The sequence below is a fragment of the Euleptes europaea genome, chromosome 8 (assembly GCF_029931775.1).
Source record: "Euleptes europaea isolate rEulEur1 chromosome 8, rEulEur1.hap1, whole genome shotgun sequence".
NCBI lineage: Eukaryota > Metazoa > Chordata > Lepidosauria > Squamata > Sphaerodactylidae > Euleptes > Euleptes europaea.
Genome location: NC_079319.1, coordinates 18,916,308 through 18,936,991, shown reverse-complemented (window position 1 = coordinate 18,936,991; position 20,684 = coordinate 18,916,308). Strand labels below are relative to the sequence as shown.

General features: G+C 41.0%; 1 protein-coding gene across 1 annotated transcript in view; it reads right to left on the bottom strand.

Annotated features, from left to right (window-relative positions):
• Window positions 1–20,684, bottom strand: part of CSMD3 (CUB and Sushi multiple domains 3) — a 712,581-nt gene that overhangs the window by 334,558 nt on the left and 357,339 nt on the right. Inside the window, exon 8 of the mRNA XM_056854045.1 lies at window positions 13,464–13,541. Within this exon, the coding sequence (XP_056710023.1) occupies window positions 13,464–13,541 (78 nt within the window). The remainder of the gene's footprint in view (window positions 1–13,463; window positions 13,542–20,684) is intronic.

Sequence of the window (20,684 nt, the reverse complement as noted above, 5' to 3'; positions counted from 1 at the left end):
CCTGAGTCAACTTTGTACCGTAGGTCCTAAATATCCCAGAGACTGGTGATTGTGAATTATGAACAGCACAGAGATTTTCTTAAAACTACGAAGAATCATACCCGCTCAACTATTACACCAAAATAGAAACCAAGAGATGCCCCTTTGTGTTCACCACTTGCCATGTGCAAAGGCTTCATTTACATGGCCCAGCTCCCCACAGTAGAACAGATGTGGGCAATGGCCTTTCACCTTCTCATCTCTTTCGCTCCAATGAAACAGCTCGCAGACTGTCAGTGTTATGCTGGAGCTAGGAGCCTTCAAGGGAGGGCAGATAGACATTGAACTCTGACAACCACAGAAAACTCATTTTTTCTATGTCTACAAATGATGGGTCCAATATTACTAACGTGTTTTCTAGAAAAAATTGCACATTGTAAGTGGAAAGGACATTGGGAGCATTTTGCTTGTCTTTTGATGCCATATCTAAAGATCCAGCCATAGACCTGCCATTGGGTTGCCAACTTCCAGGTACTACCTGGAGATCTCCCGCTATTACAACTGATCTCCGGCCGATCCCCTAGAGAAAATGGCTGCTTTGGCAATTGGGTTCTATGGCATTGAAGCCCCTCCCCTGCCCAAACCCCACCCGCCTCAGGCCCGGCTCCAAAAACCTCCTGCTGGTGGCGAAGAGGGACCTGGCAACCCTACTGCCAGAAGTCCCCACTCCCTACTGAAAGCACCATTGCTTCATTTTTTGTTCCAGTCTCCATCTCTTTCCTTCTCTTTAATGCAGGCCATCTGCTTTTGATTCTTCAGTTCTAACAACTGGATGCTCCCCATATGAACAAGCATGACAAACATAAATCTGCATGATGTCTGATTCACCTAGCCCAATACAGCCTACCAGCCATGTATTATAGCCTGCCAAGTGTTTGATAACCACTCTGATTATACAGTTGCCAACTGGGAGCAAACACAGGAATGTAATCAAGCCTCTGGTGGATCATCATATGTACATTAATAATGACTGTATCAAGTTTTGGAGATTGAACGCTCACTGCCAGTGGGAGAAAATGAGGTTGCCATAGAGATGAGAATCAGTTTCCTATTCAAAGGAAGACAGCACCTGGTGACCTAGATGAAAGTCACAGGAAGTCACTATTTATTCTTCTAAACACCCCAAACAGAAAGTAAAACTGGGAGATAAAAGGGGATTGAGTTTTAGTAATTTAATATGTATTGATGGATGTTACTGGCTTTGAGCTATGAACTCACTCCCACACTATTTATTTGGAAGATTACTTAAGGAGTCAACTATCTTCCACTTAAAGGTTAATTTCATAAACTAATAAATATAACAAAACATCTTTTATAAGGAGGCAGGGCTTGGGATACTAAATGCTCTCAATGCCATAGTGGTATTATTGTTATTTAGCTATTATTAGAAATAAATAAGTAAAATGGTTAATTTAGTTTTGTGTTTGTCTAAAATCTTGAATGTGTCTTCATTGCAAAGCATATCATTGCATGGAGGAGTGACTTTTTTCCGTTTTTTTTAAATGTCATATCATTCCATCTGAAAACAGAAATGCATGGAGGAAAATGACCACCAAAATTTCATGAGACTCCCTAATGGGATCTAGGCTGCCATTTTAGATTACCTAGACAATGATACTGATGCTGTCAGCGGTGACCTGGACAAGCTAAAATTGTGGTTGAAATTTTCCTCCAGGCCAGATTGACCAGAGTGGTGGCTGACGGGGTAGCTGGGAGTGATGCAACCCAAAGGCTAGCCTCCCAACAAGCCAGAAATCTTGGTGACCTCCATGGTGCAGGACGAAGTGGCAGGAAGGGAGGGGGAAGCAATGTGCCTGGTTCTGCTGTTGGCAAACAAACCTTAAAGTTCTCAGCCTACGATTTGCTGGGAGGAGGGAGGAACAAGAATGGAGCAAGCTTTGCCCTTAGCATACTCAGCCAGGCCTGAAGCGCTGACCTTTGAATATTCCTAGGGAGACAGGGCTGGGAAGGGAAAGACACACTTCATTGGCCCCAAGCTATGCCAGTCAAAAGGACCCATCCTTCAGAAAGAGGGATTGGAGGAACCCAAAGATGCCCCTCCTCCAGGGAAGCCTTTGGAGATCTTCCGCTATTAAAACTAGGATTGCCAACCTCCAGGTACTAGCTGGAGATCTCTCGCTATTACAACTGATCTCTGGCTGATAGATATCCATTCACCTGGAGAAAATGGCTGCTTTGGCAATTGGACTCAATGGTATTGAAGTCCCTCTCCTCTCCAAATCCTGTCCTCCTCAGTCTCCACCCCCAAAATCTCCAGGTGTTTCCCAACCCAGAGCTGGTAACCCTATTTTAAGCAAGAAAAAATAACATAGACAGGCTACCAATTAAAGTAAATACTATTGTATAATGGTATCTACTATATTTAAATTAACATGTGCCTTGATTGTGCACAAAGAGGTTGAATCAAATCACACTTCTAGCAGTCTCGTGTGGTTATATCACTGCAGGCCTTCCAAATGCAGGAGGACTAAATGTCTGTTGTTCAAAACCAACTGTTCTCCCTTTGTAAGTGCAGAACAACCCTAAGGAGAAGAGAAAGTCCTAACTGAGGGGAAGAGTCCTTGGGCGAAAATGCATGGTCGCTGTAGCCTCATTCATTCCCTGTTTCAGCCAGGATTCAGCCAGGATCGAATGCATGTGTTTCGCCGAACGTGCATTCGATCCTGGATGAATCCTGGCTGAAACAGGGAATAAAGGAGGCAACAGCGACCGTGCGTTTTCACCCCTTGGATCCTGACTTGCAGTCTGAACTCGTACAGTTCAAGTCGAGCGGCTTATATATCACAATGGCTATTGATTTTGTACAGTGACCCGATATCCATTTAGAATTAGTGATATTGTGATCATCACAAATAATGTGCTTGAAAATTAAATGTGTGCTGCTCATGAGGTCTCTTTCTATTGAGCCAAACACTGCATTCACTTGTATTGCTGATTTATGCACAATTTAAAACAAGCAACATTTCAAGTACATTTTTGAGTCTACCGTTTGCAGCATTCCCCCATCATATAGGCTGCCAGTTGGATTGGTAGCTGCTCTTGGCACAGGCTCAGTACTTACAGGACTGCCAGGCTTGATATACCGGTAAATGCAGTCCCCCGCCCCCATCTTTCTGAATTTATTTGGGAGGCTGTTGAAGAAACTAAATCCATTCTGGCAGGAGGTCAAACTAGTAAAGATTAGGAGGAGTCATTTACAGGAAAATGAAGCTGTAGTGGTTAGAATGTGGTTAGAATGAAAAGGTTTTTGCAGAATTTGCAAGGCGGGGCCCTTTAACGTGTTGTAGGGTTACTAACCTCCAAGTAGGGTTGCCAAGTGCCAGGTGGTGGTGGGGAAATCCCCGCCACCACCTGGCTGCCTGCTGACCAACTGAGGGTCGGCAGGCAAAGCGTGCACGCACACCTGCCCGTCACACCATGTCACTTCTAGTTTATACCTGGAAGTGCTGCATTGCAAGGGGCCGTTTACCACTCAAACTCCCAGTTTGAGTGGTAAAAGGCCCCTTGCGATGCGGCACTTCCGGGTGTAAACCAGAAGTGACGTGATCGTGTTGGTGCCGCCGTATGCACACACAATCTTTGCCTCACCTCTGCCCCCGAAACCTCCCACTGGAGGAGAGGGGGGACCTGGCAACCCTACCTCCAGGTCGGGACTCGAGAGTTCCCGGAATCACAGTTATTCTCTAGACCATGGGGATCAGTTCCCTTGGAGAAAATGGCTACTTTGAAAGATAGATTCTATGGAATTATACCCTGCTGAGGTCCCTCCCCTCCCCAAACCCCTCCCTCCCTCAGGCACCACCCGCAAGTCTCCAGGAATTTCCCAGCCCAGAGCTGGTAACCCTAGTGTACATGTATGCATTTAGTGAGTCTCCTGTTAAATGTTTAGACAGGGATGCCCACAGGGATCTGTGTGGTCTGGGGATGAGAATATTATGTAGAATGGACAGAGGTCTGAAAAGCAGCATGCTTATTGGCTTATGTTCCTGCTTTTCTTCCCTCCCTGCTGCGCATGAGCATCCTGCTGTTACTCATGATGTTGACGCTGTGAAAATGTCATTTATCTGTTACTTAGAGATTAACATTTAGACATTTTGTTTTTAATTACTTATGATATTTCTTTTTGTGCAAGCTGGTCTTTGACCGTAATAAACAAATATAAGTATGTATAGTCTAGGGTTGCCAGCTCTGGGGTGGGAAATACCTGGAGATTTTGGGGGCGGAGCCTGAGGAGGATGGGGTTTGGGGAAAGGAGGGACTTCCATGCCATAAAGTCCAATTGCCAAAGCAACCATTTTTTCCAGGTGAACTGGTCTCTATCGGCTGGAGATCAGATGTAATAGCAGGAGATCTCCAGCTAGTACCTGGAGGTTGGCAACCCTAGTATAGCCCCCTGTGTCATTTGTGTTCTTCAGAAAGCTTCTTGTTTAAGGTGTCCTCCTTTAGGAATGTCTGCATAGCCACAGCAAGATCACAGCCCTTTTCTGTGGTGGGCCCAGTCCTTTAGAATGGCCTGCCAGAGCAGATGAAAAGAGCACCTTTCCTTGGTATGTTTAGGAAGGCCTATTAGACAGTCCCTCTTCCAGAGAGCATTTGATAGTAGGTGAAGATCTGACTGTTACTTTGCTGATCTTGTGCGTTTTTACTGTTAGGTGTGTTATGTCTGAATGCTTTTAACATGGTAGATTGTGTATTTTAATCCATTTTAATTTTGTTAATTTGTACCTTTGCAACTCAGTTGGTACATTGTATGCCTCCTTGGATTCAATGAATAAGGTTGTACAGAAATGCTTTAAATAACCATGTAGCTGCTTTTTACTAACAATATATCCATCATCTATTCTTGTTGGCTAGTTCTTGGGTTAAATACTAATGTCTTTATATCTTAAATCTCTCTATAACTGAGCTGAAGATATTTAGATTCTTCCAAATTATATTAATGTTAAAGAATAGAAAATATTATCCTACCAGTAAGTCTTACTGTATTTCAGCATGGGATTCCTTTAAAAAAATTAGTTGGTCCTAATAAATATTGATAAATAGTCTTTCACAAGAAGAATATGGAATCAATACATACACATATATACATACAAATCAAAAATTAGATGAGAAAATAATAAAGATGGAAAATAATATTAAATATAATTGATTTGGACTATTTTATAATATTGTATGACATAGCTATGTTATTTATATGGGGTATAATCCCACTCAAATCAAGGAGCTTACACTTTGGCTTAATTGTGTCCAGACAGTATACATACACAGTGGCCACATCCCATACTCACATTCAAGTTTCCCTGTTTTTAGTTAAGGAAAAGAATGTCTTCCAGGGATTTGCAGTGTTCTTCCCTGTATCAGTTGGCAGTGTGTGTTACAGGGATTTGGATCAATGATATTTTAATATAACACACAATTACTGAAATGATGTATATATGTTTTGCTGAAAAATGCACACATATAAATGGAAATACATTACATTAAAATAAACACTGGGGTGGATCTAGGGTTGCCAGCTTCCAGGTGCATCCTGGAGATCTCTCAAAATTACAGTTGGTCTCCAGGATACAGAGATCGGTTGCCTCGGAGAAAATGGTAGTTTTGATGAGAAGGGTCGACTCTATCGCATTATAATCTGCTGAGGTCTCTTCCATCAAACTTTGCCTTCTCCAGGTTTGACCTTCAAATGTCTAGGAATTTTCTAGGCCAGAGTGGGCAACTCTGTGTGTATTCACTTGCACACATACTTTTTGAGCATCCCATCAAATTGCTGCAAAACACTGTCAAACATTTTAGGTATTTGACAAGGATATTTGCCAAAATATGAGCGAATTTGGGCTTAACTGTTTTGTTCCTTCCCCTTTGTTTGAATTAAGTGAGATACATAGCAACATTTGGCCAGGATCCACAGGCACACCCCAGATCATGTGCACACGCAGTGATATTTTTTTCTTTTCTTTTCCATGAATGCATGTGTTCCCATCTGTTTTTTTTTAAAAAAAACTCCTTTATTTCTATCCAGCATAGTGAGCTGTGTTTGAGAAAGCCAAGTCCAGTCAACACATGGAACTAATTGGGTGGTTCTTTGGATTCATCGCCATATGAACTGCTTACTCCAAATAGTATTGGAATAATACCATAGATTAAAATGGTTCCTCAACATGCATACTACAGAACAAATTGCCATTCACAATAGTGTAATACTGCTGAAGCTCTACCAAGTTTTGGTTTGGTTTTTGCCATTTATCCATTAGCAAGTTTCAACCTTAATTTCACCATCTATCTGTCATTGTTCCAACAAATTTTTACCTGTATAAATAATATAACTAAGCCCCATGGCCCCTATAGCTTTAAAAGTGTGCCCTGAGACAGTAAAATTATTTATTAAGTTATGGTATTATTAATGTGCTCTGTTCTTGATTTCTACAGCAAAAGCAAAATATGTTAAGAGAGAACATCCATGAAAGAAGGGAAGGAAAGTGATTTTCTAATGTCTTGATAATAAGCTCTTTTCCAGGCTTTTGCTTTAATTATTCATTTGCATACATCTGCTAATGTACTCCATTTAGTGATAGACCGGTGGTATGACAGACATTTATTTTCAAGATCAAGGATCATATTGTCTGATTGTTTTTAATGTATTGCACCTAAAACGAGTCTTTGAAAAAGGAGTAATGTAATTTACTTTGACTTAAAAACATACCTTCTACTCACTTAATGGCTGACTGAACATTGGTTGAATTAAAGGCTACAAGGATCCCACCTACAATTCAGTGAAGACATAGTTTTAATTTGATTCAAAATTAATCATATTGTTGTGAGATTGCTGCCAGTATTGATCTGTCACAATTATTTGGTTTTAAACTGATACTCAGTGGGAACAAGGCCTTTCACAAAGAGGATGTTAATGTTCCTTAATTACTCTTGTTTCCTCAGGAAGAGTTAATTGTAAGGAGATGATCCCGTGATTGTCCTCTCTTTGTCTGTTCGAGGATCCAACAGACTTGAAGATGAGACACGCACCCAAGCTGAAAAGTAGGGCTCAAATGGGGTCAGCAGCAACCTGGAAAAAAAGGCTGGTAGACCAAACTCAAACTTAAAGCTGCAAAACTGGACAAATTTGCAGTAGCTTATAGGAGCCCCATGGTGCACAGTGGTAAGCTGCAGTACTGCAGTCCAAGCTCTGCTCACAACCTGAGTTCAATCCCAATGGAAGTTGGTTTCAGGTAGCCGGCTCAAGGTTGACTCAGACTTCCATCCTTCCAAGGTCGGTAAAATGAGTACCCAGCTTGCTGGAGGTAAAGTGTAGATGACTAGGGAAGGCACTGACAAACCACCCCACAAACAAAGTCTGCCTAGTGTACGTCGGGATGTGACGTCACCCCATGAGTCAGGAATGACCCGGTGCTTGCACAGGGGACCTTTACCTTTACCTTTTATAGCTTCAAAGCAGCCCAGAGCTCTCTGGAGCTTTTCTAATATGAAGCTGCTTTAAATGGAAACATGCCATTGGTATTGCAACTTCAGCATCATTTGCTCTGACAATCGCCGTTCTGCAGGGTCTCTGGTAAGTATTTCCCAACACTTGCTTTCTGAGATCCTTTAAGTGGACAAAACCAGAGATTGAACCTAGGACCTGAATATCATGTGCCTTTCTTTTTTTCTCCCCCACTGAGCCTTTCTGAACTTAAACTGCAAAGAGATAAAAAGGGTCTAGTAGCCCAATGGCAGAGCATCCTGTCAAGGATGGCTACAGAAATCCAGAAGATAAAAAGCAGATGGTTTGAAGTGCAGACTTTGTGTACCATGTAGGTGAAAAGCCAGATCCTTCAGAAGCTTGCCAAGTAGAGTTGTGAGTGAAAAGGTAGAGTAACAACCCCAGAATTAACCTGGATTAATTATCACAATTTTGTTTAAACAACAGTAAGCTTTTTGTATTATGAAACCACAGATGTTTAAAGGTTCCACATTTTTAAAGTATTTGTAATGGTTAAGTATTTGTAATGCATTTGTTAAGTATTTGTAATGAAATATTCCCCCATTTTGATTCTTTTATTGTGAGAGACCATTATCATATCAAGGGTCAGAATTGACTATTCTGGCTGTTAGAGACTCCAAATTCTCAGGAAGAAGTCTTTCTCTCCTTTATTCTCTATCTGGAGTTGCCAGGAGTTGGACCTAAGACCTTCTACATGCTATATGGGAGCCTGCCATTGAGAGAGGGCACCATCTCTTTTAATAAGGGTTTAGCGTTTAAGCTTTTTTGTGTGTTTTAAACACTGCTTATTATTTGTTTCTGTATTATTGCATTGTATTTATTGTTGGAAGCTACCCTGAACCTGGTGGTGCGGGGGAGGGTGGGGTATAAATTGAATAATAAACACACAAACAAATAAATAAAAATTGGGGAAGGTGCTGGGATACAATTTGCAGGATTTTCAACTGTAGCCTAATATACTGAGTGACTCGGAAGGAAATGAACTGCAGCCACAGGTTTCTTTACCACATATGTATTCCAAGAACAGATAGGGAAGCAGAAAAAGCTGGGAATGTGTGAGATCAGTGGCAGCCCAATGAGATCAAAGAATTTACCCCATGTGCCCCAGGATGGTCTTTATGATATAGATCAGTCCCCTGCCACTGGTACACTGAGAAAAGTGGAATATAAATGAAAATAAACCAAATAAAATAAATAAAAATGTCACTCTGTGTATGTCACTACTCCAGATTTCTTGTCTTCTGTCCAGATTCAAATTGTTTCATTCTATGTGATAGTAGATGCTTCAACATACTTTTAAATATAATGTTTAATACTGACATGACTCATTTTTTTCCTTCCCAGTGCCTCCGCAATTTATCCTTGTGAACAATACCACAATCCATCCTGGCATGCAGGTCTGCCCTTATATTTGACTCCTCCTTCTCTTCCATGACCCATATTTAATCCATCCCCAAATTACATAGTTTCCCCATATGCATCATGAACACTTGAAGCTGCCTTATACTGAATCAGACCCCTGGTCCCTCAAAGTCAGTATTGTCTGCTCAGACCGGCAGCGGCTCTCCAGGGTCTCAGGCAGGGGTCTTTCACATCACCTACTTGCCTAGTACCTTAACTGGAGATGCCAGGGATTGGACCTGGGACCTTCTGCCCGTGAAGCATATGCTCTACCACTGAGCCATGGCCCCTCCCCATTCATTCCAATAATCCAGTTCTGTCCCACACAGAGTTTATATTCTTAACTTCCTATTAATTCTCCTAGATGGGTTTTTGTGTACAAGTAGGCTTAACAAGCAAGTTGTGTGGGCCAAATCTCTGCTATGTACTGCCCAGCGCCTAGTAAACTAAATTGTAGTGGGCTACAATTAAAAGTAACAATATCAATCAATGGTAGTAATATCAGTAAATATCAAGGTTGGATGTTAGTAGCAATGGCATCATCACATGGAAATGTTAAACTATGAATAAAAAGGCTTTAGCTAAAGCAGTGCAAAAGAACAAAAAAAAAGTTACACCAGTTGTCTAACTGCCTTCTCTATTCATTTACCAATTTCTACAAAAGAAAGAGGAGGCAATATATTTTCTTCTGTTTTATGTTTGAAAATGTTTCAACCTGCTCTTTGGTCATATAAAGCTTGGGGAAAAAATCAATGCATCGACTTGTCACATCCTCTTCCATGTGCACAGGGAGGAAAGAAATAAGAGAGGAAGGTGGAATGATTTCTCCTTCCTTTGTGTCCTGTCCTTCCTCCAGTAATTCAATGCAGGCTCTCTTGTTCAGAAAGTTGTTACGCATCCTAAATATTAAAACATTTCTCGGGGGTTGTTTAGCAGAGCCTCTTTTACGAACTCAGTTAGCAATGATAAAAACTGCGATAAAAGAGGAGAGGTGTCCATCGTTTAGTAGGAGAGCTTGTGCTTTTGCATGTCTGCAGCCCCAAATTCAATCCCTGCATCAAAAGGGTCTGCAGATGTGGTGCAGGATGTCCTGACTCCCTGTCTCATATACTTCTAGATTGCCACTTACACGGCAATCCAAGAAAAAATCTTATTAAACCTCTAGTCCCAAACTTTTCTCCAACTAACAGGACAACGCTTCTCAAACTACTAATTGATCGGGATCCAAAGACTATAGAAAACGTGGCAAGATTCCTGATGAAGGTAGTCAACCAACGGGAACCCAGTCTCAAAAAGGACCACAACATCAAGGAATGAATTACATTTAACTTATATTTCTATTTTTTTTATCTCAGTCTACTGTACTTTTATAAAGTGTATTATGCCAATAAAGGTATTTGCACTTGTACTTGTAATCCCTGCATCTCCAGCTGGGCTGAGAAAGACCTCAGACCTTGGAGAGCTCCCCTCCCTCAAAACTAAACTACTGGGCCAATACAGGTTAGCTTTCTGACAGTACATAAGTTCACATGAAAAATGAAGTACAGCACGGTCTACTTTGTTTCTCCTTCTTGGCCAAATTTCCATCGGCTTGGTCATGCAGGTCATCTGCTGCAGAAATTCCATCGAAGTACAGCTTCTTAAAGGCATACTCCCACCATGCAAGATCTGGGAAACTGCTTCCAAGACAGCTGTTGCAGATAATCGACACACACAAAACCTGCCTAGGTTGCACTCAGACTCAAACAATTGCATTCCTTTGTGAAGAAGAAAACACAGCGTATACATTTGTATGCATATAGAACATATTTAAATCTTTCAAAAGTGGTTCCACTCTGAAAAGTGACTGTACAAAATGGCAAACCTTTACCAACAGCTCTGTCCTTCCAAAAGTAATGTCTGTCGATTTCAGGTACTTCAAGGTCTTTCTAATTTTCTTCTTCTTAGCTTTACCTACTTGACAAAATATCAATCATGTAAATAGAGCCAGAGTGGTGTAGTGGCTAAGAGTGGTGGTTTGGAGCGGTGGACTCTGATCTGGAGAACCGGGCTGGTTTCCCCACTCCTCCACATGAAGCCAGCTGGGTGACCTTGGGCTAGTCACAGCTCTCTTAGAGCTCTCTCAGCCCCACCCACCTCACAGGATGTCTGTTGTGGGGAGGGGAAGGGAAGGTGATTGTAAGCCGGTTTGATTCTCCCTTTAGTGGTAGAGAAAGTCAGAATATAAAAACCAACTCTTCTTCTTCTAAATAAGGTCAATATTTTTCTCGACTATTCTCAGACTTTCAAATATAAAATCTAAAAAAGACCCTCTATCCATTTTCTGTCCTATGTGGAACATAGAATAGCAACACATTATGGAGCTATCGTCAAGAAATGTTTCTTTTCTCCCCCCCCCCACCAGAACAATGATAGTGAAGATAATAATTTTAGTCTTGACATTTTTAGACTGTCACAAAGCTGCTTTCTGGACTCAGTAAGAAGGGATATGAATATATGGTGGAGCATCCAGACATGCACTTCCCTGTCACATGTTAAGTGAGGAATGACAGAGGGCCATTTTTTCTTCCTTTGCTTGAAGCAACTTGCTGTTAATGGTAGCCGATGGGGCAGATACTAGGCCTCAAAAAGATTTCTAGATTGAACACTGACAGACTCACTCCAGCCTGCAGCTTGATTCAGTTTGGTGAACTATGCCTGCATTTTTGAGGGACAGATATCCATGTAATATAGGGTTGCCAACCTCCAGGTACTAGCTGGAAATCTCCTGCTATTACAACTGATCTCCAGCCGATAAAGATCAGTTCGCCTGGAGAAAATGGCCGCTTTGGCCATTGGACTTTATGGCATTGAAGTCCCTCCCCTCCCCAAACCCCACCATCCTCAGGCTCCACCCCCAAAAAATCTCCCCCCATTGGCAAAGAGGGACCTGGCAACCCTAGGTAGGGGTGGATTGTGTCACTGTCATTCCCTGTAGAGCAGTTTTCTGAAGTCCTCAGAGATAGAGCTAAACCCTGAATCTCTAATTTGCAGGGATGCTGATACTCCTAAACTGCTCAGTTCCAATCCTCAAAAGGGCACTCAACCACCCAGGAACAAAGGGTATGTGATACCTAGTATTAAGATAACCCAAATAACACAAACCAGTGTCCAAGCTTTTGAATTTCCCAAAATCATGCATTAGGCTGGCTGGAGATCAGTTGTAATAGCAGGAGATCTCCAGCTACTACCTGGAGGTTAGCAACCCTACCCCGACCTACTCTTTCTAGAAACTAACTCTTGCTTTGCCCTGTGCTGTCACTCTTTTCAATCCCTTTAATAGACAGAAAGTTCTACTGAGTTTAGTTGAATATTAATATTCCCCAGTGGCTTCCACATGCTGCATTTAGGAATGGAGATGTAAATATCTGTGCTTGTACATGGTTGACCGACATGCCATTTCTATGCATTAAACCAAAAGGTCTTGAATCCCTCTAAAAGGTTAACATTTTAAAAGCGCTTTGAGTAAATCTGAAAAAATTATGATTTTCCCAATGTCTTTTCACTGTACATTTCAGATCCTCCCATCCCTAAGTATTAGCCTGTGTGTGTGTAAAGTGCCTTCAAGTCGCAGCCAACTTATGGGGACCCCTTTTGGGGTTTTCATGGCAAGAGACTAACAGAGGTGGTTTGCCAGTGCCTTCCTCTGCACAGCAACTCTGGTATTCCTTGGTGGTCTCCCATCCAAATACTAACCAGGGCTGATCCTGCTTAGCTTCTGAGATCTGACGAGATCAGGCTAGCCTGGGCCATCCAGGTCAGGGCAAGCATTAGCCTATCCCTGTATGATTACTAGCTACAGAGGAGAAAAAAGACAGACACTTCTTTTGTTAGTCTTTTTCCTCCCATGGGGGCTAACAATAGCGGGGAGGAGGGATTTCCATTTGTGAAACGAACCAGACAGGAGGTAACTTTGCACCATTTCCTCTTTATGTAGTCCAAATTGAAACTGGGCCTCCTCAAAGCTTCTATTAGCGTTTCAAAATCACTGGAAAGATTTGATTTCCAATCTAGCATCATCATGTGGTTTGCTATTAACTAGGCTGTAAGTCTGAAGGTACTCTAATGTGTTTGCTTCCAAGCAGACGTTTTAAAGATTGCACCGCACATGTAGTCTTGATTTTTAATAGGGCATACAAATCTAAGGAGGATTATTAATTTAATGTCAAATGAAATCCTCCTGTTAGGAGAAGGAAAAATATTTATTTGTAGAGCCATTAAAATGTTAATTTGGAATATTAATGCATGAAAGAAAACACGGCCAATGACACCAGCTTTGCACAAAGTCACTCTTCAGAGTACAACTACCATTTCACATTCACCATGCAGGCTGAAGAAGAAATATTTAATACAGGTTAACCTCCCGATATAGGCGAACGATATTGAAAACACACACAAACAACAGAGACAGCACAAACTTCACTCTTGCACTAGGAAAAAAGTAACAAAAGAGGAGTACACTCACAGATAGAAAACTTGTTGCTGTTGTCTTTCCCTGGAAACAATTTAAATCCTCTAGATTTAAAATCTATGGCCTTTTTCACTAGTTAAGAAAACAAACAAAAACAGGTATCAGGCAATACAGTCTAACAAGAGTTCATTTCAAGTGATATTTAAAAAAAATCATGAAGGTGCAAATTTAAAAGTAAATGATTTCCAACAATATTGTATACCCATAGAGGGAGGAAAAGATTACAAAAGAGTACTTTTACACAAAAGGCAATCATTTAAACTGGAATTATGTAAAAAACAAAAAGGAACAAACAAGGATTATGTGTCTTTTTTTTTCTTTTCCTGTAATAAGTAGTTGATGCCTCTTATGCAAAATGTAAAGACAGACTGAAATATGGCAGTTTCCATCTGTCTTAACTGGTTTTTGTGTCCCTTTGTTGTACAATTATGGAACCTGGAAAACTGAGGATTTACTATGAGGGAGGCAAGAGCAGTTCCAAATAGGGTTGCCAACTCTGGGTTGGGAGATTCCTGGAGATTTGGGGGTGGAGCCTGGGGAGGGTGGGGTTTGGGGAAGGGAGAGAGGGATCTCGTCAGGGTACGATGCTATCCAGTCTACCCTCCAAAGCAGCCATTTTCTCCAGGGGAACTGGTCTCTGTTGTCTGGAGCTGCATTGTAAGATCTCCAGGCCCCACCTGGAAGTTGGCAACCCTACTTCCAAAACTTTATTGGCATTTAGTGGGAGTTTATTGCCCTTATTAAGGAATACGACCATTATGTTTTCCTCTGTTCTTTTTAAACTCTTCTCTGACATTTTCCTCAGTTTGAAACACAAAAGCACTCTTTCCCAGACTGTAGTACAGTTTTATACGGGCTCAAATTTCTGTCCACAGGGAACATGATAATTCCTCAAAGGATCCCAAGTCAAGCAACAGTAAAGCAATGACAATGTTAAGTAAAGCATGACAACATTGGTTTCTCCCCTCCTCTCTCTCTCTCTCTCTCTCTCTCTCTCTCTCTCTCATTGCTAACCACATTTAATTACAAGAAAAATAATATCAATGAAATGTAACCTTTTAAAATCACAATATTATATCATGTAAGAGCAGATAAAGACAAAGCACGGGCTACCTATCTATATGGAAATCAGTTCAGTGTATGAAACCCCTCTCGTGGGGGAGCTACATTGATGGATTCAATCATAAGGACTATTCTAGCAGATTTCAGTGGTAGTTATACTAATACAGGCCAGCAAATTGGTTGTGCATTGTTCCAATTTGTCCCCACGGTGTCCTTGCAAATATACAGCAAGTAGGGTGTATGAGGATAATGTGGGAAGCAGTCTGAAGACATGTTGGAACAGCTGCTGCCATTTCCATGTGGGGAAATCAACAGGTTTATATTAGCTTGGAATGGGGAAGCTTCCATCTTATTCAAAGGGTTGAGAATAAGGTGGCAATACTAAGCTATTTATGTTGGATGATACCTTTGTACTATGAGAACATTTATGAGTAGCCATCATTGTGTTGTAGAATAACCAGATACAATTATCTTTCCTCTGAAGCCTTTTGCTGCATTGGATTGTCCGATTTGAAAAAGTGTTTTCTAATTATTTGATCTGATAGAAATTTCAAACAAGATATGTTATGGATAACCCAGTGGAATCCACACTATTAGGGTTGCCAGGTTCCTTTTTGCCACCGGCAGGAGGTTTTTGGGAGTGGAGCCTGCAGAGGGCAGGGTTTGGAGAGGGGAGGGACTTAAGAGTCCAATTGACAAAGCGGCCATTTTCTCCAGGTGAACTGATCTCTATCGGCTGGAGATCAGTTGAAAAAGCAGGAGATCTCCAGCTAGTACCTGGATGTTGGCAACCCTACACACTAGCCATCTTCCTGACTGGATCTATCTTAACACAGGACATACAATTACTGTTAAACACATGGCTATCAAGAAATTACTATTTAGACAGACATTTTGTAAATGCCAAAAAAGTCTCTGTGCTCTAACAAAGAAAAGGCAAGAGAGAAAAAATAATGTTCTGTGTCTAATCATTGTGTGTTTTCTAAGAGCACAATCCTATGCAAGTCCCCATGAATTCAACAGGGTTTACTACCCTGCTTAAGGACAGAAACAACGGTGTCTCTTGTCACAAAGTGTGGTTCATATTTAATGCTGATCCTAAATTAATTACATCATTTATCAAAACAAACCTTACGTATTTCTTTTGCCATGTGATGAGCACTGTAATTACACCAATATTTAAACACTTTTAATTGGCTAATTTTTATTTACCTTTTATATAAAAAAACATGACATCAGCTACTCTGGTTTTTAATTAGACCATTTCCGCTGTCTCCTTGAAACATATGTGTTTGTGCTGTAATTTGGCAAAAGGGTGACATTTCAATTTTTCAGCAAGTATTTTTTTCTCATTCAGAAACTGGGAATTAGGGTATTTTTGCAGCTGTTTTAAAGCAGCTGTGAAGCAAAGAATGCAGAATGAGGAGAGTAGACAGGAATCACAGAAAAGAAAGGGTTAGAGAAAAATAACCAAAATGAAATAAGAGGCATGGTCTAAACAGAAGTAAGCAGTTTAAAATCCCACTGATTTCACTAGGAAAATTAAATATGTGTTGATGGCTGCCATTGAATGTACATTTACTTGGAAGTAAGCCACAGTGATAACAGTGGAAGTTACATGCAAGTAGCTGTATGTAGGATTGGGCTGCACATTTCCCCTATTGAAGTCAGTGTCATTTAGCTGGATCATGATCCAACTAGAATGCCTTTTTTGTCTCCTCTAAATTGCTATATAAGTCACAACTGTAACAAGATGATGCAGGGATAATATAAAATATAAGAAATATTGGATGGCTTTGTGGCATTATATCAATCTTGTGATTAAAACAGCCTGTATAATCACTGGATCTAATAGTGAAACAACTGACCCACTCAAAAAAGAAGCAAAATCAGGCCACCCACAGACAAGGGAGAGATCCTTACATACTTTGTAATTGTGTTCCAAGAGCAAAAAACGATCAGGACAGTTGAGAGTTGACTGAAGATTTTGTTTTTTGTTTGTTTTAAAGGGGAAGGGGGAGAAAGGAATATTGTTCTGTCCAAACAACCAACTCAAATGTGATTGTCTTGGGAGAGTTCCACACTGTCCCCCCTTCCCTTGATTCATCGATGCCCTTCCAGCTTGTAGATGAAATGTAAAGAAAGGGAACAAACAACTGATATATGGACCAATGTATCCATACACTTCTAACTATTAAGCTTAGCTTCCTTGGTTCAATGGGTTTTATCTCTCTAAACATTAGAGGCACATAATAGTTAACCTTTCCCCCGTTTCAACAGTAGATGCTAATCTCACACTTCAATTAAATAAACTATTTTAGGATTTCTATACTTCGGAGAAAGAAAGAAAGAAAGAAAGAAAGAAAGAAAGAAAGAAAGAAAGAAAGAAAGAAAGAAAGAAAGAAAGAAAGAAAGAAAGAAAGAAAGAAAGAAAGAAAGAAAGAAAGAAAGAAGCAAGCAAGCTACTGAAATAGAAAGATGGATAGTTGCCAACATTCATAAAAGAAACCCAAATAGTAAATTAAAACAGCAGTGTGCGCTACCCCACCCATTTCAGACTATAATACCTATAGTTTATTCAGGAATGGTGTCATTTAATGTTGAGATACAGAATGAATAATGAACTATGGATCAGAGAAAGACTTGAGTGAAAACTTTAAATATATTCGATAGTTTCTTGTGGCATTCATTCAGGAACCTCATGGTTGCTCTTGAATGGCATTTCGACATTCTGAACCACATTCTTCCAATGATAGAGGTGTGAGTATGTGTAAGCAACACAAGTGGTATGGTCTGTTGTGCAGCACATATTTTGTTCTTTGTGTACATCTCAAGATTGCTAAATTGCAAGCCTACAGGCCAGGTATAGATCATTGTTGAGATCTAAAGATGCCCTTCTACCTTTGGCCACTCTTTCTCAGCCAACTCTATGTCCACATGCTTGTAGTAAGGATAAAATGGAGAAGAGGATAAACATGTAAGCCACTTCTGTTCCCATTGGGCAGAAAGGCAGGATAAAAATTAAGTAATTAAATAATAAACAGTATACACATATACTACTTTTAATAATCTAGTGTGATGACCATGGAAAAAAACGGTATATAAAGACATTACTACATTTTACCCTGACCTTACCCCTACTGCCCTGCAAAAGCTATCTTAATTTGTAACTGAAACATATGGGTGGTCGACCCTGGCTTGGGCCAGGAAAGGGAGGGATATAAATCTAATAAAATAAAGCAGAAATTCTTGGTTTGATACTGCCAAATCATGATGTGAAATTTGCTGTGGGAAAGCAGAATAAAAGAAAGATGTTATGTTGAGTTAAGAAGCTGGCCACACAGCTTAATAGCTTCACAAATGATTTCACACCAAATGGATTTCACACCAAAACGAATCAACAGAATTGAGATTTTCTCTACACAGTCAGATAAACTTTACAGCCATTCTGGACATTGCAAAAAGCAAGTAGGTGGAAGGGGAGAGGGAGCTTCCACACCTCCTTTGGAAGAGCTGCTGGCGAAAGAAAATACTCTGCATTTGTACAACTGCTTGTGCCACATACAACAATACAACTGGAGGGGGGCATTCAGACCATCTAGTCCAACCCCTGTTTAATGCAGGATCAGCCTAAAGCATCCCTGATAAGTTTTCATCCAGTTGCTGCTTGAAGACTGCCAGTGGTGAGGAGCTCACCACCTTCCCAGGGCAGCCAATTCCACTGCTGAACTACTCATACTCCACTGCTCCCCCACCTTCACCCATCCACTTGCAGCTATGCCACCTCCACCTGACTGGTTCATGCAGCAGCAGCAGCTCCTCCTCCTCCCCTGCCCCTCCTCTTCCCACCCACTTGCACTGCAATTACATTTGTCTGATCCGCCACCACCACATGTCCTGCCATCTGGTAGCAACACTGCCTTCTCCTGCCTTGTTCACACGGCAGTGGTGGTAGCTCCACCTGCCTGTATTACTATATGAAGTCAGATCTTTCTTTACTATATTACTGTATTTTTCTTTACTATATTACTACATTCTTTACTATATTCTATATTATATTCTTTGCTATACTGCTATATTATATTCTTTACTATATTGCTATATTAAGCTTTACTATGTTAAGTCAGATCTTTCAGACAACTTTGTGTTTTGTTCACTGTCTATGGAGCTGCAGGCTAACACTGAAACACCATTGATTTCTGTGAAATGTATAACTCCCCAACTGTAAGAAAACAACCTATTTTGATATAATCCTGATTATTTTAAATGTGAACTGATTGCAAGCAAGATACCTTAAGTCAGGGGTGTCAAACATAAGGCCCAAGGGCCAGATCCGGCCCCTTGAGAGCTCTTATCCGGCCCGCAAGCCAGCTGAGGCAGCCACCCCCCCTACTCTCAATCTGGGCTGGTGAGGCATAGCCTGGATCGACCAAGTGACATTTATGCTATATTCGGCCCTCGTAACAATTGAGTTCGATGCCCCTGCCTTAAGTGGTTCAAGTACCTGCCCCTTATCCAGGTTTCCTGTATAAACTCCTGCACGGAACTTCAAGCCTACTGCTACCATTCGGCACCATCATGTATTATAAATATTAGAAATGATGAAACAACAGAGATGACCCAAATAACCCACTTACAGCCCTTCCATCCTAACCTATCCAATATAGGGAAAAATAAGTCTTTAAAGGAAGCAGGCTACCAGAATAAGAAAGGTGAGGAGATGAGAAACAGAAGGATAGTGGGATACAATAAATAGGTAATGAGGAAATGCAGCAGCAGAGGAACCTAGACAGTACTTAAAGTCACAGTCCAAAACAAAACAAAAGAAGATAATATTGCCATATAAATACAAAAGGAGTGATTTTCCCCACCCTTAGAACAAAGACCCAGTATTTCACTAATTCAGAGGAGAATGATGGAACTTTGCTTTTGTAAGAAAAATGTTTTGGCCACCAAAGTCAAAGAAGACAAACCAAGATTAATCCTAGCTCCCATACTCTGACAAAACTGTACAACTTTAAGAATTCTCCAAAAATTAACATGAAGTTCACAGCTAATAAGACACATCATCACACCTAGTCGAAATCTCTTACTCATTGAGGCCAACACTTGGACAATTGTATATTCCTCTGGTGTGCAAACAGATGGATTGAACAAGAGCTAAACAGCAAAGGAAGGGTGACACTTCCCAACCAAGTGCATCCTTCTCGAGCTTACACTAGAGTAACTCTGCATAGGACTGTCCTGCTGTTTAGTCATTGACTGGGTGGTAAATAACTGGTTTCCCCCCCCCATTGGGAGTGCAAACTACTACAATTATGCTTCCATCTATCCCTGACCTGGATAGCCCCAAGCTAGCCTGATCTCATCAGATCTCAGAAGATAAGCAAGGTTGGCCCTGGTTAGAATTTGAATGGGAGACCTCCAGGGGCATGACCCAGAAGCAGGCAATGGCAAAAAAACCTATCGGGTCGCCATAAGTCAGCTGTGACTTGACAGCACACACACTCACACACACACACACGCACACACACTATCCTACACCCCTACCCAACCAGATATATTTTAGTGCTTTGTTTTGTTTTTTGTTAAACATAAAACTACCAGCAAAAAAACAAAACAACAACAACCTGGAAGTGATGTAGGATAGCTCTGGGAATCACTGGGAACTTTATGGTTTTACCATAGAGTTTCTGGAGATTCCTAGAGCTACCCTACATCGCTTCCATGTTTCCCTGGAAGAGACATAATGGTGCAACATTGTGCCACCCCACATCCCCATCCCTAACCCTCCAGCCACCTGACAAGCACAGCCTGGCAACCCTAATTGGGAAAAAATGTTTTAACATGAATTTGAAAGTTGAAATGTATTTATTTATTCTGTGAGAAAATTTACATGCCAATTGTTCTTCCTGGGGGTGCACTTGCACCCTCAGCATCTTCGCTTTTACAGCTCTGTTCATTGAGCTACTGATATCAGTTCCCCATCTGTAATGGTATAATCAGCTATGTTCTATTTCCATAGAATAAAAAGAAAATCATAGAAACTTGTAACCAGGAACAGGAAGCAGCAGGGGATATATGGGTGAATACCCATAGGTCACCACTTACCAGCCCACTGTACTGCAAAGGTGTACGCAAACTATTCATAAA